The sequence below is a fragment of the Canis lupus genome, chromosome 20 (genome assembly GCF_011100685.1).
Source record: "Canis lupus familiaris isolate Mischka breed German Shepherd chromosome 20, alternate assembly UU_Cfam_GSD_1.0, whole genome shotgun sequence".
Lineage (NCBI taxonomy): Eukaryota > Metazoa > Chordata > Mammalia > Carnivora > Canidae > Canis > Canis lupus.
Genome location: NC_049241.1, coordinates 47,744,831 through 47,772,234, shown reverse-complemented (window position 1 = coordinate 47,772,234; position 27,404 = coordinate 47,744,831). Strand labels below are relative to the sequence as shown.

At 38.9% G+C, this 27,404-nt stretch overlaps 1 protein-coding gene and 1 pseudogene across 1 annotated transcript; one reads left to right on the top strand and one right to left on the bottom strand.

Moving 5' to 3' along the window:
* Positions 1 to 3,009: 3,009 nt before the first annotated feature.
* On the bottom strand, positions 3,010 to 3,975 carry OR7C1B (olfactory receptor family 7 subfamily C member 1B). Its single transcript, XM_038565370.1, has one exon. The coding sequence runs from the start codon at positions 3,970 to 3,972 to the stop codon at positions 3,010 to 3,012; it is 963 nt and encodes a 320-aa protein (XP_038421298.1). The 5' UTR covers positions 3,973 to 3,975.
* A 22,147-nt stretch (positions 3,976 to 26,122) lies between these two features.
* On the top strand, positions 26,123 to 27,180 carry LOC119877308 (annotated as a pseudogene).
* The last annotated feature ends 224 nt before the right edge of the window (positions 27,181 to 27,404 follow it).

Below are 27,404 nucleotides of genomic sequence, written 5' to 3'. Positions count from 1 at the left end.
AGAATTACAGACCAATTTCCCTTATGAACATGGATGCAAAAATTATCACCAAGTTGCTAGCTAATAGGATCCAACAGTACACGAAAAGAATATTCACAATGACCAAGTAGGTTTTATTTCTGGTATGCAAGGATGGTTCAACACTGGCCTATCAATCACTGTCATGCACTACATTAATAAAAGAAGGACAAGAGCAATATGACCCTCTCAATTGATACAGAAAAAGATATTTGACAAAATACAGCATCCTTTCTTTTTTTTATAATAAATTTATTTTTTATTGGTGTTCAATTTGCCAACTTACAGAATAACAACCAGTGCTCATCCTGTCAAGTGCCCTACAGCATCGTTTCTTGATAAAAGCTCTCTGCAGTGTATGGATAGAAGGAACATACCTGAATATCGTAAAAGCCATATGGAAAACTCAGAGCAAACATCATCCTCAAGAGGAGGAAAAACTGAGAGCTTTGCCTCTAAGATCAGGAACATGACAGCAACGTTCACTCTCACCACTATTGTTCAACATAGTACTAGAGGTCTTAGCCTCAGTAGTCAGAAAACAAAAAGAAATAAAGTTATTCAAATTGGCAAAGAAGTCAAACTCTCACTCTTCATGAATGACATGAATCTCTATGCAGAAAGCCCTAATGACTACACTACACTGTATTACTTAGCCATCTGAAAAGGTGAATACCTACCATTTACAATGATGTGGATGGAACTGGAAGGTATAATGTTAAGTGAAATAAGTCAATCAAAAAAAAAGACAATTATATGGCTTCACTCATATGTGAAATATAAGAAATAGTGCAAGGGACCATAAGGGAAGGAGAGGAAACTGAGGAAAAATCAGGGAGGAAGACAAACCATGAGAGACTCTTTACTCTGGAAAACAAACTGAGGATTGCTGAAGGGGAGGTGGCTGGGGGATGGGGTTACTGAGTGACTGGCTTTAAGGAGGGCACATGATGTGATAAGCACTGGGTGTTATATGTTAGCAAAATGAAATTAAATTTTAAAAATTAAATTAAAAAATTAAAACAAGATTTGATATAAATAGTGCTTGGGTAATTACTATTAGAAGAAATGTAACATTAAATTTCTACTGTGTCACCAACCATCTGTTGGTATAAAGTGAGTGAACTTATAGGAAAATAAAATGACTAAAATAACTTGTAGAAAAAAATATAAAATAGCACTGACTTCCAGAAGACAGATTAGATTAATCCTCTGGACATAAACCAGGTGAAAGTAAAGGAACTGAGAACATAATTGATGGATTCCAGTATGTGAAAACTTATAGGTCAATGATAAAGAAATTTTTAAAACAAGTGTAAAATTAAAAAAAACAAGTGTAAAATTAGTGAAAAATTTTAGAACACATTGTTTATTAGAATGCATAAAGAGTAGACATTTAAAAAGTTCTTTTTAAACATTTTAGAATAAAATACCTAAGATGAGAGATGATCTAAGGATGCAGACAAAAAAATGTAGAAAGAATACATGTGAGTAAATCCATAAACATAAAAATGAGCTAAACATTGTTATCAGTCAAATGAAGTGAAATTATAAAATGAAGGAAACCTTAATAAATCTCAGAGTAGGGTGTGATTTATTTCTAAGGCTGCAGCCCCCAGAAACTAGACATTTCTTACCTGGGGTGCTGATTTCTAGAAGTACACATTTATGTGCTAGGGGCTGAACAGTTATTATAATAAGACTTGGCTGGAGGCAACAAAACATGATACCTGAGAGAGCATCTGAATCAGGGAGCCCTCCACAGACCTCAGAAGGTTTGAGTCTTTTCACCACAGCCTGACCTTGAGTGAGTCAGCTAGATACCCTAAGCTCTTCCTCCCCTGTAATAATCTCTCTAGGGAATAATACTAATCACATAAGTATTATTGGAAAACATAAGTGAGATCATGTGTATAAACACTTAAGTAGTGCTGGCAAAGTACTATTATTATTTTTTGTTATCAAGATCCATATCAATAACCAAATTTCTTGAGGTTCCTGGGTGGCTAAGTCTGTTAAGCTGCCAACTTTTTTTTTAATTTATTTATGATAGTCACAGAGAGAGAGAGAGAGAGAGAGGCAGAGACATAGGCAGAGGGAGAAGCAGGCTCCATGCACTGGGAGCCCGACGTGGGATTCGATCCCGAGTCTCCAGGATCGCACCCTGGGCCAAAGGCAGGCGCTAAACCGCTGCACCACCCAGGGATCCCCAACTCTTGATCTCAGTTCAGGTGTTGATCTCTAGGTGCTGAGTTTAAGCTCAGTGTTGGGCTCCATGCTGGGCATGGAGCCTACGAAAATCAAACAAGCAAACAAACAACAACAACAACAACAAAAAACATTTCTTTTCCACCTCAAAAGCTTTCATTAAAACAACAGATTTTTATTTTATGGTTCTGACTGTATTTTACCATCTGCTCATCTATTTTTCACTCAAAACAAAAATTCACTGAGCATTAACTCCATCCTGAGAACCGTACTAGGTACTTCAGTTTCAAAGTTAGTTAAGAGTTCTGAAATTCAAGGAATCTATATCGTGGACAAGCAGAGAAATTTAGTAAAGTTGATGTGACTGGAAGGAAAGTGAATCAGATCAAGAAAAATTGGGAAGGGAAAATCTTTGGGTTGATGTTATTCAAGTGACCAAAGAAAATCATCTCTGTAAATGAGTTTTCAGGACATTTCCAAAATAGGCACACATCCCATCACTTTGAGGATAGATATTAACTACATGAAGTCTGACTTAGTTTTTTAAGAAATCTAAACCATCATTGAATATTACTGAGAAAATACAAGTTGTATTCACACCAAGTGAAAAAGACTGTTTATAAAGTGAAAAGAGGAACCCAAGATAATAACCTGAAGGAAAATAGAGAAGACAAGGAAGACCCAGGGAGAGAACTGCTTTAATTTGTGTACACCTGGGGAAAAATATCAATAGTGGATGAAAGATGCCAGGATTTCTGGGCCTCCATGTTGTGTGCCAGCTACTCAGGAGAATCCTATAATGGTCCCAATGCTGACAGGTACCACACTGCCCAGGACACTTCTCAGAGCCCCCTTCATGTCCCTGTTCTTCAAGCTATAGATGAAGGGGTTCAGCATGGGAGTGACAATGGTGTACATAACTGAAGCCACCAGACTCATTCTAGAGGATGAAGTGACTGCAGAACTGAGGTAGACCCCCAGGCCTGTGCCATAGAACAAGGAGACCACCAAGAGGTGAGACAAACACGTGGAAAAGGCTTTGTACTTGCCTGCAGCTGAGGAAATGCTGAGTACAGAGGAAACAATTTGATAGTACGAGAAAAGTATTCCATGGAAAGGAATCACAGCCAGAAGCCCAGTTGTAGAATACACCACTATGTTATTGATGAGGGTGTCAGAACAGGCAAGCTTCAGGACTTCAGGAAGATCACAAAAAAAGTGTGGGATTTTCATGTTTGTGCAGAAAGATAGCCTCAAAAGGGTCAAGGTCTCGAGAAGGGAGCCCATGACACTGACGCACCAAGACCCCAAGGCTAGCAGTCCACAGAGCTGGGGGTTCATGATGACCAAGTAGTGCAGGGGGTGACAGATGGCCACAAAGCGGTCATAGGCCATCACGGTCAGGAGTAAATTGTCCAGGCATCCAAACACAATGAAAAAAAATATCTGACTGAGACATCCTTCATATGTTATGGTTTTGCTCTGAGTCTGAATGTTCAACAGCATCTTGGGGATGGTGGTGGAGGTGAAACAGATGTCAGCAAAGGACAGGTTGGCGAGGAAGAAATACATGGGTGTGTGGAGATGGGAGTCTGAGCAGATGGCCAGGATGATGAGCAGATTCCCAGCGAAGGTGACCAAGTATACAGATAGGAACATCCCAAAGAGCATGAACTGAATCTCTAGCTTCCCTGAAAACCCGAGGAGGAGAAATTCTGAAGTGTGTGTTTGATTTCCTGATTCCATGTGGATGAACTAACGGGAAAGAGAAAAAAATCAACATTCGATGACCATCACGTTGACAGCACAAAAATGTAATTGTCTTTAATTTCAGGCAAATTAATTAACAAAGTACTACCCTGTTATATATTTTTTAAAGATTTTATTTACTTATTCATTAGAGAGAGAGAGAGAGAGAGGCAGAGACATAGGCAGAGGGAGAAGCAGGCTCCATGCAGGGAGCCCGATGTGGGACTCAATCCCAGGACCCCAGGATCACGACCTGGGCTGAAGGCAGGCACTAAACCGCTGAGCCACCCAGGGATTCCCTCTACCCTGTTATAATTGCCTTGCTTGGGTAATTTTAAATGCTTCCATCCATAAAGGAGATGTGGTTTATGTATACAATGGAATATTAGCCATTAGAAATGACAAATACCCACCATTTGCTTCAACGTGGATGGAACTGGAGGGTATTATGCTGAGTGAAATAAGTCCATCGGAGAAGGACAAACATTATATGGTCTCATTCATTTGGGGAATATAAAAAATAGTGGAAGGGAATAAAGGGGAAAGGAGAAAAAATGAGTGGGAAATATCAGAAAGGGATACAGAACATGAGAGACTCCTAACTCTGGGAAATGAACAAGGGGTGGTGGAAATGGAGGTGGGCGGGGGGTGGGAGTGACTGGGTGACCGGCACTGAGGGGGGCACTTGATGGGATGAGCACGGTTATGCTATATGTTGGCAAATTGAACTCCAATAAAAGAAAGAAAAAAAATGTATGTATATAATGAAATGCTTCCATCCTTCCATCTGCTGCCACTGCTCTATGGAAAATGTAATCCCAGTTCCACAGCAGTTGTTCCCCTTATAGCTTAGGTACTCAGAGTGTGGTCTGTGTACCAGCAGGAGCAGCATTGCCCAGGGCTTCTTTGAATAGAGCCCCAGGCTGCATTTGGACCTGCTGAATCAGAATCCACATTGTGAGATGATCATGGGGGTTTCCCTTGCTCATTAATGCCTGAGTAGGCAAAAAACAAAAACAAAAACAAAAAACAAAACAAAACAAAACAAAAACAGTGAAATCCCCAATTGTCAGAAAAGTCATACTGTGTGATGGGAGAAATGTGTGCAGCCAATTCCCTTCTAAGAATCCAGAATACATTTTAAGATACTTGAAATGTTTCTTAATGTAGGCTAGAGGCATCACACAAGGGGTAAGAGCCACATTGTGGGAGAGGTGAGGCAGGAGCATATTATCATGGCTCAAATATTAAAATAAAGCATTCTGAAAAAAATCAGCAGTAAGCCTTGACCAAATTTAAAGGTACCTAGCCCATCTGTGTTTCAAGAGTATTAAGATTCATGAATCATAAAGACTAATGTTGGCATCTTGTTTAGCTGTATTAACATTAATTTGGTGGCTCCAAACAACAAGTCACGATCTGATCCTACTTTTATATTCAAATAAATATTTTCTGGAGCTGTTGTAATTTTGCATCCTGGCCTTATGTGAATTTGACAAGACAGATCTCTGGGCCCTGCAGTTTGTAACCTGCAAACATAATTATCACATCCTGGATGGGTGTCATTTTTCCTGAGAATTGGGGAGAGAAATGTCTTCTTGCCTTAATGTCAGGAAGAGTCATGCTTCTATCAAACAATTGTTTGTATAAGTGTTATGGATACTGTGACTCTTGTAATTAATCATTGGGCCCGAGATGGCCTACATAACAAATCCATTCTCCTCTTCCTGTTATCATGACCTGATTAAATTTGAAGGTTGTCATATGCCTAGCTAAGATACTATATTTCCTGCCTTCTTTTTCAATCATGGACAGTTGGTGGGAAGTATAAGAAGTTACTGAATGGGAATACTGAAATGCTCTTGAGAAGACTTTCCCTTTCCTATCTCCTCCTTGTCTAGAATTCACACATGATACTGGGACTCCCACAGATGACGTATCTTGGAAAACCACACACTGTACATGTGGAAGCAAAGATGGAATAAACCCTTGTCCCTCATGTCGGCATAGAGACATTAAGCTCCTTTTTGATGGCAGAGACAAATTAATCCCTAATTGAATAGGGACATGTTTTCTTTGTAGTTTTTTCCATCTGTGTAGTCAAATTTCATCCTAACGCACAGAGTCTTTTGCCTTCACTGGAATTCACAGATTCATATCAGGGGCCCAATTGTGGTAACTAGGTAGCATTTCATGGTAGACATTTGATTTTCTCATGTAGTTATTCACCTGGCTTTATGTGTCCTTTCTCTTGACCACAATATTTTTCTTTTAAATATACATTTAAATTGTTTTTGTTTTTCCAAGTTTGTGTAGGCACCTTAAAATTCTTTTGAAATATGTCATGTAAAAGAATGAATGAGTAAATAAATAGCACCATGTCCTGGACACTTCAATCCACACATCTGCCCTCCCATAAGCATTCTCTGAGACCATCTTATACTCACTTTTGCGCTGATGGGAAAAAAAGAATAGAAGAAACATGTAATAGAAGAAACATTTCCATGGTTCATCAAGGACCAGATGGAAAGGGGCATTTGAAATTCACATCTGCCTGACTCCAAGTCAAGGATCTTTTCACTCTGCTGGGCTATCTCAGGCAGTCAGTTTTTCACAAATAAGAGGAAAGGCTAATGTTGAAATAAAGCAGAACCCGAGAGGTGAAAAACATAAGGGAGGGTTGGTTCCTTCTGTAGGAGGAGGGGGAGCCCCGCAATGATGCTTTGAGAAGAGAAGCAAGAGTTGAGAAGGAATGAGGAGCAGGAATCCTCTGCAGACATGAAATTTTCAGGATTTGAAATCAATCCCACTTTACTATTTCATCAACCTGACTGTTTCCATAGACGACATGATTAATAAAAAGCTTTCCTTCCTTCTGCATCATTTTCCTGAAGTACTTACTGGACCACTTTGTCCTCCCCCAAGGCCTCATTCAATGGATGTGGCTCTACTGGTCCTTCCTGCCAAGGACAATTGATGTAGAAAGGACAAGAAATGGGGGCCAGGCTGGTTTTTTGGAGTGATTGAACATCTCAGGAAGGCACAGAGAGGATGCTCCTAACCTCTGGTTGATGAGCAGCAGGTGAGCTCTGCAGAGGGGGATTCAGAGGCTGAATGCTCAGAGCTCCTTATTAAGTAATTTCACTTCAAGTTGCTCAATTCTCTAAGGAATTCAGCTCTCCTGACCCAAGGGACAATAAATAAAGTAAAATTTTCTGTCATTTCAGTCCCCATGCGTCCACCTTGGGAGCCAGGTGAATATTCCTTTTCTACAAATGGGTTCATCTCCCCCTTGAGTGGACATCTCTCCAACGTATATAACTTCTCAATGCAGGCACATCAATAGACCACTCTGTGACCTCTGGGCTGCTGTGACTGACAGTCTCCAGTGTCTGACTCAGAGATATAGCTATGTCACCTGACCACATCCATCCCAACTAGGATCCTCCCTGGAACTTTGTTCCGACTTCTATTTTCAACACTTCAGACAGATTCTGAAGAAAATGTGTGAACCATTACATTTGGTGGATGGTAATTTTTTTGGCTATAAAGGTAGAATTTTCTTCTTCATACATGCTCCCCAAATCCAGTTATTCAGGTTTTTCATCTGGGGTAAATGCATTCACATCTTTAAACACACAGGGGTATTTTTTTCTGGCTATATTCCTAGGTGGGCTATTCAGAGCATTCTTTTCTCATGGGAAAGAGTACTTTCTGCATTTTCTTATTGTTGTTTTGTTTATATGAATGTAGTTGACACATATTGTTACCTTAGTCTCAAGTGTGCCACATAGTGATTTGACAAGTTTATACACTGCACTATGTTCACCACAAGTGTAGCTACCATCTGTCCTGATACATCACTATTACAATGTCATTGACTCTATTCTGGATACTGTGCCTTTTATTCTCAAGATATTCATTCCATGCCTGGAAGCCTGTACCCTCACCCCTTCACTCACTCAGCTAATCCCTGCACACTTCTCCTCTCTAGTAACCATCAGTTTGTTCTTTGTATTTATAAGTCTGATTTTGCTTTTTGTTCACTCATTTTTTTTAGATTTCACTTATGAGTGGAATCATATGGTATTTATCTTTCTCAGTCCAATTTATTTCACTTAGCATAATATCCTCTAGGTCCATCCATGTTGTCTTAAATGGCATGAGCTCATCCTTTTTTATGACTGAGAAATATTCATTTGTGTGTGTGTGTGTGTACACCACATTTTCCTTATCCTTTTATCTATAATTGATAGATACTTAGGTTGCTTCCATGTGTTGGCTATTGTAAATAATGCTGCAATAAACATAAGGTGTGTACATCTTTTAATATTTTTTTGTTTTCTTTGAAAACAGTAGTGGAATTATTGGGTCATACAGTAGTGCTATTTATAAGTTTTTGAGGAACCTCCACAATGTTTCTCACTGTGGCCATATCAGTTTGCATTCCCACCAATGGTGCAGTAGGGTTCCCTTTTCTCCACATCCTCACCAACACTTGTTTCTTGGGTTTTTTATATAACCATTCTGATATGTATGAGGTGATATATCATTGTGGTTTTGATTTGAATGCCCCTGATGATAAGTGATATTGAACAGCTTTTCATGTGCCTGTTGGGTAATCTGTATGTCTCTTTTATTTTTGTTTAATATTTTATTCATTTATTCATGAGAGACACAGAGAGAGAGGCAGAGACACAGGCAAAGGGAGAAGCAGGCTCCCTGCAGGGAGCCTGATATGGGACTTGATCCCAGGACTCCAGGATCATGCCCTGGGCCGAAGGCGGACGCTCAAACACTGAGCCACCCAGGCATCCCTATATGTCTCTTTTAAAGAAACCTCTATTCAGATGCCCTGCCCATTTTTAACTGGGATATTGGGGGGGTTTATGTTGAGCTGTAGGAGTTCCTTAAGTATTTTAGATATTAACCCCTTATCAGATATATCATGTGTAATATCTTCCCCCATTCATTAAGTTGTCTTTTTGTGTTATTGATTATTTCCTTTACGGTGTAAAGGCTTTTAATTTTAATGTTATGCCAATAGTTTATTTTTGCTTTTGTTTCTCTAACCTTGGGAGACTTATCTAGAAAAATCTTGCTGTCTGAAGTCAGAGAAATTACTGCCTGTGCTCTCTTCAAGGACTGTTATATTTAAGTCTTTCCCTATCCATTTTGAGCTTATTTTTGTATATGTAATTAGAGCATGGTGCAATTCCATTTTTTACATGTAGTGTCCAATTTACCCAACACCACTTCATGAAAAGAGTGCCTTTTCCTCATACTCTTGCTCTTTTGTCATAGATTAATTCACCATATAATCATGGTTTATATCTGGGGTCACTAATCTGTTCCATTGGCTTTTGTATCTATTTATGTGCCAGTACCCTACTATTTTGATTACTACAGCTTTGTAGTATATCTTGAAACATGATGTTGTGATACCTCCAACTCCATTCTTCTTTCTCAGAATTGCTTTGGCCTTTCAGGGTCTTCCATGGTTCAATACAAGTTTTAGTATTACTTGTTCTAGTTTTGTGAAAACCACTATTGGCATTTTGCTAGAGATTGATTTAAGTAAGTAGATTGATTTGGGTAATATGGACATTTTCACAATATTAATTCTCCCAATCCACGAACGCTGTATATCCTTTCATTTGTTCATATCATCTTCAATTTCTTTCACCATTGTTTTCTATTTTGGAGTATAGGTATTTCACCTTTTTGGTTAAATTTATTTGTATGTATTTTATTGGTTTTGGTGCAATTGTAATGGTGTTTCTAATTTTTTTCTGATATTTCATCGTTAATGTGTAGAAATGTCACTGATTTTGTAACTTGCACTTTACTGAAATTATTTGTTATTTCTAGTAGTTTCTTGATAGAATCTTTAGTATTTTCTATACATAATACCATGTCATCAACAGTGACAGTAAGTTTTTCTTTCCCAATAAAGATGCCCCTTGTTTCTTTTTCTTGTCTGATTGCTGTGGCTAGGACTTCCAGTACTAAGTTGAATAAAAGCGGTGAGAGTGGACATCTTTGTCTTGCTCCTGACATTAAGGAAAAGCTCTGTTTTTCACTATTGAGCACCCTTTAATGCTCATCACCCAGTTACCCCAACCTCCACCCGCCTCCCCTTCAATAACCCAGTTTGTTTCCCAGAGTTAAAAGGCTCTCATGATTTGTCTCCTCTCTGATTTTTTACCATTAGTTTCTCCCTCCCTTCCCATATTGTTCTCTGCACTATTTCTTATATTCCACATATGGGTGAAACTATATCATAATAGTTTTTTTCTGATTGACATATCTCACTTAGCATTATATCCTCCAGTTTTATCTACATCAATGTAAGCAGTAGGTATTCAACCTTTCTGGTGACTGATTGATATACCACTGGATATATATACTATATCTTCTTTATACATTCATCTCCCGAAGGATATCTCAGCTCCTTCCACAGTTTGGTTAATGTGGACATTGCTGCTACGAACATTGGAGTGCAGATGACCCTTCGTTTTACTACATCTGTATCATTCGGGTAGTGCAATTGCTGGGACATAGGGTAGCTCTATTTTTAACTTCTTGAGGAAACTCCATACTGTTTTCTACAGTGGCTGTACCAGCTTGCATTCCCACCAACAGTGAAAGAGGGTTCCCCTTTCTCCACATCCTCACCAACATTTGTTGTTTCCTGTCTTGTTAATTTTAGCTATTCTGACTGGTGTGAGATGCTATCTCATAGTGGTCTGATTTGTATTTCCCTACTGACAAGTGATGTGGAGTATTTTTTCATATGCCTGTTGGCCATGTGTAGGTCTTCTTTGGATAAATGTCTGTTCATGTCTTTTGCCCATTTCTTGACTGGATTGTTTATTTTTAGATGTTCAGTTTGATGCATTCTTTATAGATCTTAGATACTAGCCCTTTATCTGATGTCATTTGAAAATATCTTCTACCATTCCATAGGTTACCTTTTAGTTCTGTTAACTGTTCCCATTACTGTATAGAAGCTTTTGTTTTGATGAAAGCCCAATAGTTTATTTTTGTTTTTTTCCCCTTGCCTTTAGAGACATGTTTGCAAGAAGTTGCTGTAGCCAACGTCAAAAATGTTGCTGCCTATGTTCTCTAATAGTATTTTGATGGATTCCTATCTCACATATAGGTCTTTCATCCATTTTGAGTTTATCTCTATGTATTTTCTAAAGGAATGGTCTAGTTTCATTCTTCTGCATGTAGTTGTCCACTTTTCCCAGCACCATTTATTAAAGAGACTGTTTTTCTTCCAGTGGATATTCTTTCCTGCTTTGTCAAAGATGAGTTGACCATAGAGTTGAGGGTCCATATCTGGGTTCTCTATTCTGTTCCATTGATCTATTGTCTGTTTTTGTGCCAGTACCATACTGTCTTGATGATCACAGCTTTGTACTATAGCTTGAAATCAGGAGCTGTGATGTCCTCAGCTTTGGTTTTCTTTTTCAACATTCGTCTGATATTTGGGGTCTTTTTTGGTTCCATAGAAATCTTGGGATTATTTCTTCCAACTTTGTGAAAAATGTCTATGGTATTTTGATAGGCATTGCATTGAATATGTAGATTTCTCTGGGTACCATAGATATTTCCACAATATTTATTCTTCTGGTGCGTGAGGATGGAATGTTTTTCCATCTCTTTGTGTCTTCCTCAATTTCTTTCATAAGTGTTCTGTGGGTTTTAGAGCACAGATTGTTTACTTCTTCAGTTAAGTGTATTCCAAGATATCTTATGGTTTTGGGTGCAATTGTAAATGGGATTTATTCCTTAATTTCTCTTTCTTCAGTCTCATTGTTAGTATATAGAAATGCAACTTATTTCTGTGCTTTTGTATCCGGCCACATTGCTGAATTGCTGTATGAGTTTTAGCAATTTTGAAGTGGAGTCAAAGAACCAGCTCCTAGTTTCATTCATCTTTTCTACTGTTCTTCTTTCTATTTCAGTGAGTTTTGCCCTAATCTTTACTATTTCTCTTCATCAGCTTGGTTTAGGCATTATTTGCTGTTCTTTCTCAGGCTCCATTAGGTGGAAGGTATTTGAAATTTTTCTAATTTTTTGAGAGAGGGCTGTATTGAAATGTACTTCCCTCTTAAGATTGCCTTTGCTGTATACCAAAGGCTTTGGACAATTCTGCTTTCATTTTTGTGAGTTCGTGTAAATCTTTAATTCTCCATTCATCTCCTGGTTGAGCCATTCATTATTTAGTAGGATGCTCTTTTACCTCCAAGTGTTTGAGTTCCTTCCAAATTTCCTTTTGTGATTGAGTTCAAGTTTCAAAGAATTGTGGTCTGAAAATATTCAGAGAATAATCACAATCTTTTGATATTGACTGAGACCTATTTATGAACCAGGATGTGGTCTACCCTGGAGAATGTCCCATGTGCAGTTGAGAAGAATGTGTATTCTGTTTCTTTTGATTGGAATGTTCTGTATATAACTCTGAGGTCCATCTGGTGCGGTGTGTCATTCAAGGCCTTTGTTTCTTTTCTTTTTTTTAATAATAAATTTATTTTTTATTGGTGTTCAATTTACCAACATACAGAATAACACTCAGTGCTCATCCTGTCAAGTGCCCCCCTCAGTGCCCATCACCCATTCACCCCCACCCCCCGCCCTCCTCCCCTTCCTTTTTTTTTTTTTTTTTTGCTTTTTTTTTTTCCTCCTCCCCTTCCATCACTCCTAGTTTGTTTCCCAGACTTAGGAATCTTTATGTTCTGTCTCCCTTTCTGATATTTCCCACACATTTCTTCTCCCTTCCCTTATATTCCCTTTCACTATTATTTATATTCCCCAAATGAATGAGAACATACAATGTTTGTCCTTCTCCGATTGACTTACTTCACTCAGCATAATACCTTCCAGTTCCACCCACGTTGAAGCAAATGGTGGGTATTTGTCGTTTCTAATGGCTGAGTAATATTCCATTGTATACATAAACCACATCTTTATCCATTCATCTTTGTTTCTTTGTTGATCTTCTGCTTAGATTATCTGTCCATTGCTATGAGTGGTGTGTTGAAGTCCCCTACTATGAATGTATTTTTATCTCTGTGTTTCTTTACTTTGGTTATTAATTGGTTGATATAATTGGCTGTTCTCCAATTAGGAGCATAAATATTTATAACTTTTAGATCTTCTTTTGGATATACACTTTATGTATGCTATAGTGTCCCTCTTCATCTCTTACTACAGTCTTTGGTTTGAAATCTAATTTACCCAATATGAGGATTGCTACCACAGCTTTCTTTTGAGATCCATTTGCGTGGTAAATAGTTTTCCATCCCCTCATTTTCAGTCTTCAGGTGTCTTTAGGTCTAAAATGACTCTTTTGTAGACAGCATATGGATGAGTCTTGTTTTTTTAATCAATCTGATACCTTGTGTCTTTTGACTGAAGCATTAAGCCCATTTACATTCATAGTAACTATTGAAAGATATGTATTTAGTGCCATTGTATTACTTGTAAAGTCCCTGTTTCTGTAGATTGTTTCTTTCTAGTTTACATTACTCTTGGGTTCCCTCTTTGCTTACAGAATATTCCTTAATATTTCTTGCAAGGCTGGCTTCATGGTCACATATTCTTTCAGTTTCTGTCTTCTCTGGAAGCTCTTTATCTCTCCTTCCATTCTGAATGAAAGTCTTGCTGGATAAAGTATTCTTGGCTATGATGGGATGAGCACTGGGAGTTATACTATATGTTGGCAAATTGAATTTAAATTTTTTAAAAATGTAAAAAAAATTAAATGTATTTTATTTTTTTATTTTTTATTGGAGTTCAATTTGCCAACATATAGCATAACACCCAGTGCTCATCCCGCCAAGTGCCCCCCTCAGTGCCCACCACCCAGTCACCCCAACCCTCCGCCCACCTCCCCTTCCATTACCCCTTGTTCATTTCCCAGAGTTAGCTGTCTCTCAGTGACCTGTCTCTCAGGGTTTTGTCACCCACACTGATATTTTCACTCATTTTCTCTCCTTTCTCTTTATTCCCTTTCACTAATTTTTATATTCCCCAAATGAATGAGACCATATAATGTTTGTCCTTTTCCAATTGACTTATTTCACTCAGCATAAATGTATTTTAAAAAGTATTCTTGGGTACAGGTTTTTCTCATTTAGTATCCTAAATATATCATACCAGCCCTTTCTGGCCTGCCAGGTCTCTGTGGATAGGTCCACTGTCAGTCTAATGTTCCTATGCCTGTAGGTTAATAACTTCTTGTCTCAAGCTGCTTTTCTCTTTATCTCTGGAATTTGCAAGCTTCACTAGTATATGTCAGGGTGTTGATCTATTTTTACTGATTTTGGGAGGAATCCCCTCTACCTCTTGGCTATGAATGCCTATTTCCTTTCCCAGATTAGGAAAGTTCTCAGTTAATATTTGCTTAAATAGGCCTTCTGGCTCTCTGTCTCTTTCTCTTCATTCTCAGGCACTCCAATAAATATGATATGGGTTCTTTTCATAGCATCAGTAATTTTTCAGAGCCCCTCCTCATAGGCCATTGGTTTTCTCTTTTTTCCTCAGCTTCCTTCCTTTCCATCAACTTGTCTATGTCACTTATTCTCTCTTCCACCTCATTTACCCTAGCTGTTGGAGCATCCAATTTATACTGCATCTCACTTACAGCATTTTTAATATTAGTCTGATTATTTTTTTAGGGTTTTATTTATTTATTCATGAGAGACACATTTCATGGTTTGCATTTCATGGTACACCGAGCTGAAAGCCCCTTCCCACCCTCTCTGATTTAAACCAGTTTCCCTGCTCCAATGTTTGGGCATCCTGTAGGTTCAAGCACCCTTATTCTTTCTGTGACTCTGGGAATCTTGAGACCTCACTGTCCCATCTGGGATCCTGCCCCACTTCACTATCGAGCACCTTTCAGGCAGGGAAGTCTTTCACTACAGCAGATTATAAAGGTCCCAATTTTGAGCTCCAGGGCTGTAACACTGTCCAGTAGCCGGCTTATGCAGGATCTGCACCACCACCATTTATCTTCTTATATATCCTTTCTGTATCTCTTCTCTGCACTCCTACCATGAAAAAAGTGGTCACTTTTCTATTTGTATAATTCCAGCCATTCTTTTCTTACATCTCAGGTTGCATTCATAGGTATTCAGGATGATTTGATAGTTATCTAGCTAAACTAAGGTACCAGATGAAATGAGAATCCCTACTCTTCTTCCATCTTGCCTCTTCCCAATCTGCTCTGGTCCTTATTATTTCCTTCTTCTACTCACAATGGACTTAGTTTATTCTTTAGGAAAGAATACTTTGAAAATAAAATCAGTACCTGATAGTGATTTAGAGTAGGTATATCAAACATTGCTTAATTTAATTTCATTGGTCCTATATCCATATAGACACTGTGCTCTCTTTCTAGTTAGGAGGTATATCTACCATCCCTGGTTGATGTGAATAAGCTATACCAGTGCTCTAGATCCTACCCACAGCCTGCTCCACTACACTTTTTCCTTTCAGCTATATAACTAATATATAATTACATTTAATATTTTTATTTAACAAACTGCACCTACTCAAAGTGTGTATTTTGACACCTGTGATGAGCACAGCATAACATAAAGAGTTGTTGGTTGAATCACTATGTTGTAAAGGAAACTAATGTAACATTGTGTGTCAACTAAACTTCAATAAAAATAAATAGGGGATCCCTGGGTGGCGCAGGGGTTTAGCGCCTGCCTTTGGCCCAGGGCGAGATCCTGGAGACCCGGGATTGAATCCCACATCGGGCTCCCGGTGCATGGAGCCTGCTTCTCCCTCTGCCTCTGTCTCTGCCTCTCTCTCTCTCTCTCTGTGTGTGTGACTATCATAAATAAATAAAAATTAAAAATAAATAAATAAATAAATAAAAATAAATAAATAAAGTTGCATTTTGCTGCATTCAAAAAGTTGTACAAAATTTGGAGCATATTTAGAATTATTCCATTTCTATGTGATTCTAGAAAGTATACAATATGCTTAACTACTTTGTTCTGTAACTTATTAAAATTTAATGCCCTTGAGCCTCAATTTTCTTATTTCTGAAGATAACATAGGATAATAAAGGTAATTTCAGGGGTAATATGTGGGGAACACAAAATTGGGTGGTCATATTTTTTAGATCCCTAAGAAATTGTTCAATGGTGAGAGGTATGATATGTGTGTGTTTATATACATTTTTGTCTCAAGTAAACATGGGTGCTCATATGCACACACAGACTTGTTATCTGTGTGTGATCTTTCATGACACAGTAAACTTGAGAGAAAATGGGAGAGGATAAGAATGAAAAGAATGAACATTTGGGTTAATGTGAAAGTAAAGCCCTCTTATCTTGATGAAGTCCCAATAGTTCATTTTTGCTTTTCTTTCTCTTGCCTTCATGGGTGAATCTTGCAAGAAGTTGCTGTGGCCAAGTTCTAAAAAAGACTGTTGCCTGTGTTCTCCTCTAGGATTTTGATGGACTTTTGTCTCACATTAAGATCTTTCACCCATTTTGAGTTTATATTTGTGTATGGTGCAAGAGAGTGGTCTAATTTCATTCCCAGCACCATCTATTAAAGAGACTGTCTTTTTTCCAGTGGATAGTCTTTCCTCCTTTGTCGAATATTAGTTGACCATAAAGTTGAGGGGCCACTTCTGGATTCCCTATTCTGTTCCATTGATCTATGTGTCTGTTTTTGTGCCAGTACCACACTGTCTTGATAACCACAGCTCTGTAGTATAACTTGAAATTTGGAATTGTGATGCCCTCAGCTATGGTTGTCTTTATTGAATATTCCCCTGGCTATTCGGGGTCTTTTCTGATTCCACACAAACCTTAAGATGATTTGTTCCAACTCTCTGAAGAAAGTCCATGGTATTTTGATAGGGATTGCATTAAACGTGTAAATTGCCCTGGAGCCTTGGTGTCCATCAAAAGATGAATGGATAAAGAAGATGTGGTCTATGTATACAATGGAATATTACTCGGCTATTAGAAATGAAAAATACTATAGCTTTTAGGGTATAGATCCTTTACCTCTTTGGTTAGGTTTATTCCTAAGTATCTTATGCTTTTGGGTGCAATTGTAAATGGGATTGACTCCTTAATTTCTCTTTCTTCAGTCTCATTGATAGTGTATAGAAATTCCACTGATTTCTGGGCATTGATTTTGTATCCTGCCACACTGCCAAATTGATGTGTGAGTTCTAGCAAACTTGGGGTGGAGGCTTTTGGGTTTTCTTTTTTTTTCTTTTTTTTCCTTTTGGGTTTTCTATGTAGAGTATCATGTCATTGGCGAAAAGGGAGAGTTTGACTACTTCTTTGCCAATTTGAATGCCTTTAGTGTCTTTTTGTTGTCTGATTGCTGAGGCTAGGACTTCTAGTACTATGTTCAATAGCAGTGGTGAGAGTGGACATCCCTGTCTTGTTCCTGATCTTAGGGGAAAGGCTCCCAGTGCTTCCCCATTGAGAATGATATTTGTTGTGGGCTTTTTGTAGATGGCTTTTAAGATGTTGAGGAATGTTTCCTCTATCCCTACACTCTGAAGAGTTTTGATCAGGAATGGATGCTGTATTTTGTCAAATGCTTTCTCTGCATCTATTAAGAGGATCATATGGTTCTTGTTTTTTCTCTTGCTGATATGATCAATCACATTGATTGTTTTACGAGTGTTGAACCAGCCTTGTGTCCTGAGAATAAATCCTACTTGGTCATGGTGAATAATTTTCTTAATGTATTGTTGGATCCTATTGGCTAGTATCTTGTTGAGAATTTTTGCATCCATGTTCATCAGGGATATTGATCTATAATTCTCCTTTTTGGTGGGGTCTTTGTCTGGTTTTGGAATTAAGGTGATGCTGGCCTCATAGAATGAATTTGGAAGTACTCCATCTCTTTCTATCTTTCCAAACAGATTTAGTAGAATAGGTATGGTTTCTTCTTTAAACGTTTGATAGAATTCCCCAGGGAAGCCATCTGGCCCTGGACTTTTGTGTCTTGGGAGGTTTTGGATGACTGCTTCAATTTCCTCCCTGGTTATTGGCCTGTTCAGGTTTTCTATTTCTTCCTGTTCCAGTTTTGTGTTGGTAGTGATCTCTCCTTTCTCATTCATGATTTTATTAATTTGAGTCTTCTCTCTCTTCTTTTTAATAAGGCTGGCTAATGGTTTATCTATCTTATTAATTCATTCAAGTACCAACTCCTGGTTTTGTTGATCTGTTCCACAGTTCTGGTCTCGATTTCGTTGAGTTCTGCTCGAATCGTTATTAACTCTCTTCTTCTGCTGGGTGTAAGATCTACCCCCAAAGATACAGATGCAATGAAATGCCGGGTCACCTGCACCCCAATGTTTATAGCGGCAATGTCCACAATAGCCAAACTGTGGAAGGAGCCTCGGTGTCCATCGAAAGATGAATGGATAAAGAAGATGTGGTTTATGTATACAATGGAATATTACTCAGCCATTAGAAATGACAAATACCCACCATTTGCTTCAACGTGGATGGAACTGGAGGGTATTATGCTGAGTGAAATAAGTCAATCGATGAAGGACAAACATTATATGGTCTCATTCATTTGGGAAATATAAAAAGTAGTGAAAGGGAATATAAGGGAAGGGAGAAGAAATGTGTGGGAAATATCAGAAAGGGAGACAGAACATGAAGACTCCTAACTCTGAGAAACGAACTAGGGATGGTGGAAGGGGAGGAGGACGGGGGGCGGGGGTGACTGGGTGACAGGCACTGAGGTGGGCACTTGACGGGATGAGCACTGGGTGTTATTCTATATGTTCGCAAATTGAACACCAATAAAGAATAAATTTATAAAAAGAAAAAGAAATGACAAGTACCCACCATTTGCTTCGACGTGGATGGAACTGGAGAGTATTATGCTGAGTGAAATAAGTCAATCGGAGAAGGGCAAACATTATATGGTATCATTCATTTGGGGATTATAAAAGATAGTGAAAGGGAATAAAGGGGAAAGGAGAGAAAATGAGTGGGAAATATCAGAAAGGGAGCCAGAACATGAGAGACTCCTAACTCTGGGAAAGGAACTAGGGGTGGTGTAAGGAACAGTGGACGGGGGGTGGGGGTTACTGGATGATGGGCACTGATGGGGACACTTGATGGAATGAGCACTGGGTATTATTCTATATGTTGGCAAATTGAACACCAATAAAAAATAAATTTAAAAAAACCTCTAACTTCTCTGTTAGGTAATTGCTAAAAACTTCAAATTGCTGAGCCTCTTTCCTTATTCATGAAGGCTATGAAATGTTCAACATAATTTCATATGAATATCATAAGTAAAGAATGAAATCTGTGGAAATTAATTTTTTACTCCAAAGAAAACATTCAAGTGTAGTTATTATAGAAAGAAGGAATGTTGAGTCAACATGATATAAAAGGATGCAGAAATATAGACACAAAACTGTAAATTATAACGGATGATTTTATTTTGGACCATGAGTTCCTTTCCTATGTCACTGCCTGAAAGGCCTCAGAGTCAGACCACACTCACATTTAAGCTGGGAGGAATTTGCCAAACCAAATGATGCAGAAGAATATCGCCAAATAGATTTGATTTTTTTTTCTACTTAATGTGGGGTCTTTTAAAAAATATTTTATTTAAGAGGGCAACAGAAAGAGAGAGAGAAAGTATAAGCAGAAGGAGAGGTAGAGGAAGAAGGAGAAGCAGACTCCCTGCTGAGCAAGGAGTTGGATGTGGGGCACCTGAGCCAAAGGCAGATGCTTATTCAACTGAGCCAGCCAGGTGCCCCTTAATGTGGGTTCTTTCATTGCAATTGCCCTTATCCAAAGGAAGCTATGAGTAATTGGAAGGCTTAAACTAAGTTTCCTCAAATAATTATATTGACTACGCCCATATGAGATTCCTCATGCTGCTATAAAGTAGACCCATATTAGTTGCTTAACACAGACATATATATACATGCCCTTATAGCTCTGGAGAAGAAACTTGGAAGGACTCTCATCAGGCTAATAGCAATATGTCTGCGAGGTTGAGTACTTTCTAGAGGCTCATGGGAAAATCTGTTTCCTTTCCAATTCCAGGCTCTATTGCTGGCTGCCTACATTCCTGGGCTCATGGCTCTGCCTCCGCCTTCAGAGCCAACAGTATAGCATTTCCCATCACTCTCCAACACTAACTCTTTCATCTCCCTCCTGAACATCCAGAGGACTGTTATGATTAACTTCATCCCACCTGGACAATCATATCTTTAAAAAAAGATTTTATTTATTTATTCATGAGAGACACACAGAGAGAGAGGCAGAGACATAGGCAGAGGGAGAAGCAGGCTCCATGCAGGAACCCCAATGTGGGACTCGACCCTGGGACTCCAGGATCATGCCCTGGGCTGAAGGGCTCACGCTCAACCACTGAGCCACCCAGGTGTCCCCTGGACAATCATATTTAATCTCTTATCTTAATGGCAGCTGATTAGCAATCCTGTTCAATGTGCTACCTGAATCCTTCTTTGCTACAACAAATAACACATTAAAGACTGGATAATATGACATGGACATATTTGGGAAGGCCTTATTCTGGCTACTACAAAATATTTTCCATAAATATATTATTTTGGTTACATATGAAAGCAATAAACACAGACTTTACACAGCCTGAAGAATGAGTGAATACACATTTCCTTCAAAATTTCATGCACTGACAATATTTGGTGCAGAAGACCTAAACCTATCTCTAACACAAGATCACAGCCTTGCTAATCAAAGAATGGTCCACACACCAGGACCCACACATCAACATCTCCTGGGGGCTTGTGAGAAATGCTAAATCTCTGGGCCACTCAGGACCTGTGATCAGATTATGCATTTGTAGTGGAATCCATGTGGATTCACAGGCACATAGATGCTGGTCTAGGTGGGTTTCACACCTTTGATGGTTGACATGTGTGACAGGATAGAACTTGAGGGGTGCTTTTGGATTGGATTATAGGTGTTCAGCAATATACCTTCAGACATTCTCAGACATCCTCAGGGGCAAATTCATTTGTTTGAGAACCACTGCCCCAGAGCTTGAGAACTAGTAACATCCTGACAGAATGACACTCAAGGCCCACCACAAACTCAGATATCAAATGTGGACAAATCAGTAGACAGAGACAAGAACCATGTCTACAATGTAGATTGGAGTTCATAATATACTTTCTCAGGGATGAGATGTTTATAAAAATTAAATCAATCCCTATGAGATGTTATACTCAAGTTAGAGTACATAAAAAGATCTAAACATATGTGTTATAATTATCAACTATTTTATGACAAAGGAATAAGTGACAGCTCTTGTATAAACTAAGAAATTCTTAACTGTTATGGCAAACATGTCTTGAACCAATGTGTGTGGTGCCCGAGGTTTATTATCAGAATAACCTACTTCTTCATCTTCTTGAAAAGAAGAATAGACTGCCAGGAGATAGCAGGGCTGGGTCCCCACCACATGTCAATGCTTTGAAGATAAAGAGACCTAATCCAGGTGAGTTCCTGGGTCTTAGACTTGGAGACAATTTTATCTCAGAGATGAGATAAGGTGCTAGAAGATTCACACTTCAGGAAGGGGGCAAGGTGAGGCAAAAGGACATTAAAAAAAAAACTGGTTTCACTTGACCTCTAACCTAGTCGTTTGGGAACTGAAATTCATTAGAAAAATATCCTTCCTGTCCAGAGGACTTTTCCACTTGGGAATCATGTGCTTAGAGGTTGGAGTCACAAGAGGTAAGTGCACCTGATGAGCAGACACAGGGAGCTGTAAATATCTCCTCATCTCTAGTCCTTCAGTTCCTGCAACGTTGGACAGAAAGGGCTATGCTTCTTGTCTCTTTGTTCCAAATCCTACTTCTGGCTGGGGGCCAATGCTTTACTCCTTCCTGCTGCCTTGGCTGAGGACAGAGCTTTAGTCCCTATCATCTACTGTCCATGGAGGAAGTCAGACTTCTACAAGGTGACCTTTCTGTTAGACCTCCAGCGAGGTAAGCCCAACACATCAGTAGGCTGTGGATGTCAGGGTCAGAGAGAATGGAAGCCAAAAACATTGACCCATCTTCATCTGAGAGCCAATTCAACTTAGCCCAGAACCAGTGATCACTGTGTTTGGTGGTTTGCTTGATTAAGTACTTAATGTATTAAAACAGTGCAAGTATCAGTTTCACAGAGTGAAAGCTTCTCACACTTTTGAAAGTCTGTGATACTCTTTATCATTAAACTTCTATTATAACAATGCTAGAAAATGTATGCTGAGATTGTTAAACTGAATGTATGGAACTAATCAGTTGTGATTTTGTCCCCTGGGTGTTATTGATCACTTGTCTGGAGCCAGCTTTGCCTCCCACACTGGAGAGGGGTTGGTGGAGACCAGGGATGCTCTTAACACCCTATCATGCACTGGACACACCCCACCCCAGGGCAGCCTCTGGCCAGAATGTCCTTGGTGCAGAGGCAGAGAAATTTTGAGTTAAAGACTATCAGTATTTGGAACACAGAAGCCTTCAGGTTCTACCTTCAACCTTGTAACACTTACTGTCCTGCCAGAAAATTCAGGTAACCCATTGGTGACAAGTTCAAAAGTTCCAACCACAAAGAATGTAAAAGCTCTGTAAGTTTCTTCAGCAGGCTGCTGAGTGAAAGAGACATTTCTTCTTAAATTATCCCTCAGGTTCAGCAAACCTCATATATTTGATGGCCATTCTGATTGGCCTTTATAATTATATGCCCATATGTTGTTCTCTTTTTTTGTTGTTGTTATTTTAAAGTTTTACTTGAATTCCTGTTTGTTAACACAGTATAATATTAGTTTCAGGTGTACAAGATAGTGATTCAACCCTTGGATACAATGCCTGGTACTCATCTCCGGTGCCCTCCATCATCCCCATCCCCCATTTCCCCATCCCCCTCTCACCTTCCTCTGGTATTTATTAGTTTCTCCTCTATGTTTATTTTTTTATTTTTTAATAATAAATTTATTTTTTATTGGTGTTCAATTTGCCAACATACAGAATAACACCCAGTGCTCATCCCGTCAAGTGCCCCCCTCAGTGCCCGTCACCCTTTCACCTCCACCCCCTCCCACCTCCCCTTCCACCACCCCTAGTTCATTTCCCAGAGTCAGGAGTCTTTATGTTCTGTCTCCCTTTCTGATATTTTCTCTTTTATTTTTAAAATATCACCATTTCAAATGATTTCCTCAGATAATTGTTTCTCAATTGACTTTTGGAACATATTTTGACATAAATACTTTACATTTTATGTAAATATGTCTACCTACCTACTTCTGAGTTTCTTGCTTTATTTGGTGGTGTTGCCCAGCTGTAAATTTTATATGTATTTTTCTTGATATTTTGCTGTATTATATGGTTGCACTTATTTTAAGATCATAAGCCCTCTGGTTTTTTGAGGATCTTAGGCAGTGGACAGATTTCATATTCTTTCAGACAGATACCGCTTTTAGTCATCATTTATTTAGCAATTGAACCTTTTCCAATGAAATTGAAATACAACCTTGCCATATGGTCAATGTCTTTATACATTGAAACCTAATTTCTAATTCATTTAACAAATAAAAACTGAGCATTCTAGAAACATTATATATTATATCCTTTTGTGTCTAGGATTTTTACAATTTTATTATTGATCCATGTCGATATCATTAATGCTTGCTATTTTATATGCTTTTTCAGTTCATTTTGGTTTTTCATACAATTTTGCCTGGGACAGCTGTTTTGAAACTACAGATTTTACATTTTAACCTGGTTTTGTGATCCTCTCACTCTTTTCATTCTATACCTTTTTGTATTCATAGGATCTTATATACTAAATACATATATTCATATAACTTGGTGAAAAAAAAAGTGAAAAGCTGAAGTCCCTGCACTTTCGAATCATGTATCATAAGAGTGAGGACAGAGATGTATGAAATAAATGTATGTGTGATATGATGTCTGCAGACAGAATGATATGAAGCAAATTATTGAGTACAAAAGGATATAATTGTCACAGAGCAGACAGGATTTATAGAGCATGAGCTAGAGATGCCATTACATATTAGATGAAATCCAGAATGAGGATTACAGTGTGTCCCATGGGTTTGTCAAAGGAGAGATCAATATTCAAAGCCCAAGAATATTAATGAAAAGATGGCACATAAGAGAAAGGAGAAAGGGGCTAACCTCATACCCTATCATACCACATAGAGATGAACCGGCCAAATAATGATGAAGGAGGTAGAGGAGAAATAAGTCTCCTGTGCTTGATATAAAAATGCCCACCTTGGGATCCCTGGGTGGCGCAGTGGTTTAGCGCCTGCCTTTGGCCCAGGGTGCGATCCTGGAGACCCGGGATCGAATCCCACGTTGGGCTCCCGGTGCATGGAGCCTGCTTCTCCCTCTGCCTATGTCTCTGCCTCTCTCTCTCTCTGTGACTATCATAAATAAATAAAAATTTTTAAAAAAATTTTAAAATGCCCACCTTTTGTTGAATTGTGTATACTTTCTTTTGTGAAGTGTTGCTTTATCCTTTTGCTCATTTGAGGGGGTATTTATATACATTATAAATAATTATATATATCTTATATTATAATATTATATTAATATTATAAATTATAATAATATTATTATAATACAATATATTATAATATATTAATATTAATAAATATAATATTATAATAAATATATTACTATATATCTTAATATACATATATTATTTTTTCTTAGGAGGCTTAAGAATTGGAATTTATGTATTTTGCATGGGAAAGATCACTGACTTGACCTACTTGGGTTGGATCCATTCCTGCCATCACCAGGATGGCAGAGGCTGAGAAAGACAGGGGAATAACACAACACAGGAGGCCATAGTGTCCTGTGGGTGTGTGACTTGTGGAGTGTGAGAAGTCCCCACATAAGGGTGCCAGGACTCAAAAATCCCAAGATGACACAATACAGGGGCCAGGACTCAATCGAGGGAGGCCACTAAGAAGGGGATCTGGTTCAATTCCTGGGATACCTTTGCACAATATGATGAACACAGTGGGAGAGGCAATGTGGACAGATAAGTCCCTGTGCCTTGAGGTTTCAGAGGGAACAGAGAAGCAACTTCTCTCCTCAGCATGTCTGACTATGTCTCTCCTCCTTCCTGCTCCTTCCCCTTGCAGCACTGGCTGTGCTTCTTCAACTTGAACATTAGAGACAAATACCTTCCTCGGGGCCTTTGCACTGGCCACTCCCTCTGCTGAGAACATACTTCTCCAAAAATCCTTCATCTACCTCCTTCTCTAACTTGAGGTCTATGAGCCAAGTCACATCGTTTGCAGAATTGACCTCCATACCCATGAAATAGCATGCTCTATTCACTCTGCTTTATCCCTCTTTTCTTTTTCTTTTTTTTTTTTTACAAAAAATAATTTTTTTATTGGGGTTCAATTTGCCAACATATAGCATTACACCCAGTGCTCATACCGCCAAGTGCCCCCCTCAGGGCCCATCGCCTAGTCACCCCAACCCCCCGCCCACCTCCCTTTCCACTACCCCTTGTTCGTTTCCAAGAGTTAGGTGTCTCTCAAGTTTTGTCACCCTCACTGATATTTTCACTCATTTTCTCTTCTTTTCTCTTTATTCCCTTTCACTAATTTTTATATTCTTCAAATGAATGAGACCATACAATGTTTGTCCTTCTCCGATTGACTTATTTCACTCAGCATAATACCCTCCAGTTCCATCCACGTTGAACCAAATGGTGGGTATTTGTCGTTTCTAATGGCTGAATAATATTCCATTCTTCATATCACCTTCCACCATATGAAATGGTGGAACATAAGTGATTGGAACAAAACTTCCATAACTATGGTAGTAAAGAATCCCCTGGTGTGGACATTATCCTTGCACAAAATACTAAAATATTTAGACTACAAAATTAAAAAGGTAGCTATTCAAATCTGTGAGTAATACAAATATGTGAAAATTAATCATGCTATTTGCTTCTATCTTTGAAGTCACCTCTACCACATAAAACCAAGCAACAATACACAAATTTCAGAGTTTTTTCTTCTGGGATTTTCAGAGGAACCAGAACTTCAGCCCCTCATTTTTAGCCTTTTCCTTTCCATGTGCCTGATCACTGTAATTGGGAACCTGCTCATTATCCTGGCTGTGAGCTCTGACCCCCACCTCCACACCCCCAATACTCCTTCCTCACCAACCTGTCCTTTGTAGACATCTGTTCTACCTCCACCACCATCCTAAAGATGCTAATGAATATACAGAGAGCAAAGTCATAACCTATGCAGGTTGCCTCACACAGATTTATTTTTTCATACTGTTTTCATACTTTCATACTGAAAGAAAGGATGTCTTTCTCCTGAGTGTGATGGCCTATGACAGGTATGTGGCCATCTGCCACCCCCTGCACTACACAGTCATCATGAACCCCCAGCTCTGTGGACTGCTGGTTCTGGTGTCCTGGATCATATGTATCCTCAGTTCCTTGTTACAAAGTTTTTTTTTTTAATTTTTATTTATTCATGTTAGGCACACAGTGAGAGAGAGAGAGGCAGAGACACAGGCAGAGGGAGAAGCAGGCTCCATGCACCGGGAGCCCGACGTGGGATTCGATCCCGGATCTCCAGGATCGCGCCTTGGGCCAAAGGCAGGGGCCAAACCGCTGCACCACCCAGGGATCCCCCTTGTTACAAAGTTTAATGATGTTGTGGCTTTCCTTCTGTACACAGGTGGAAATCCCTCACTTTTTCTGTGAACTCAATGAGATAGTCCAACTTGCCTGTACTGACACCTTTCTTAATAACTTGGTGATGTATTTTGCAGCTGTCCTGCTGGGTGGAAGTCCTTTTGCTGGGATCATTTACTCTTATTCTAAGACTGTTTCCTCCATACATGGAATTTCATCAGCTCGGGGCAAGTATAAAGCATTTTCCACCTGTGCGTGTCACCTCTCAGTTGTCTCCTTATTTTATTGTACAATGCTTGGTGTATACCTTAGCTCTGCTGCTACCCAGAGCTCCCACGCAAGTGCAGTAGCCTCGGTGATGTACACCGTGGTCACACCCATGCTGAACCCCTTCATCTACAGCCTGAGAAACAAAGACATAAAGAGAGTTCTGAAAGCATTCTTTGCGAAGGAAACTCTATATGGCCAATTGTGGTAGGACTGAACAATTGCCTACAATTGCTTAATCTCAGTTAACTGAGAAAATTTTATCGATACATGTTTGTATTCAAAGCCTAATGCTAATGTAAAATGATTATGTTACACATTTATTTTCTTACAGTTTGGGGTGGCAGATTCTGAAATCATTTTCATTGAGCTAAAAAGATGTTCACAAGGCCTGAATAATTATGTAAGTAACAGGGGAGAATCTATTTACTTATC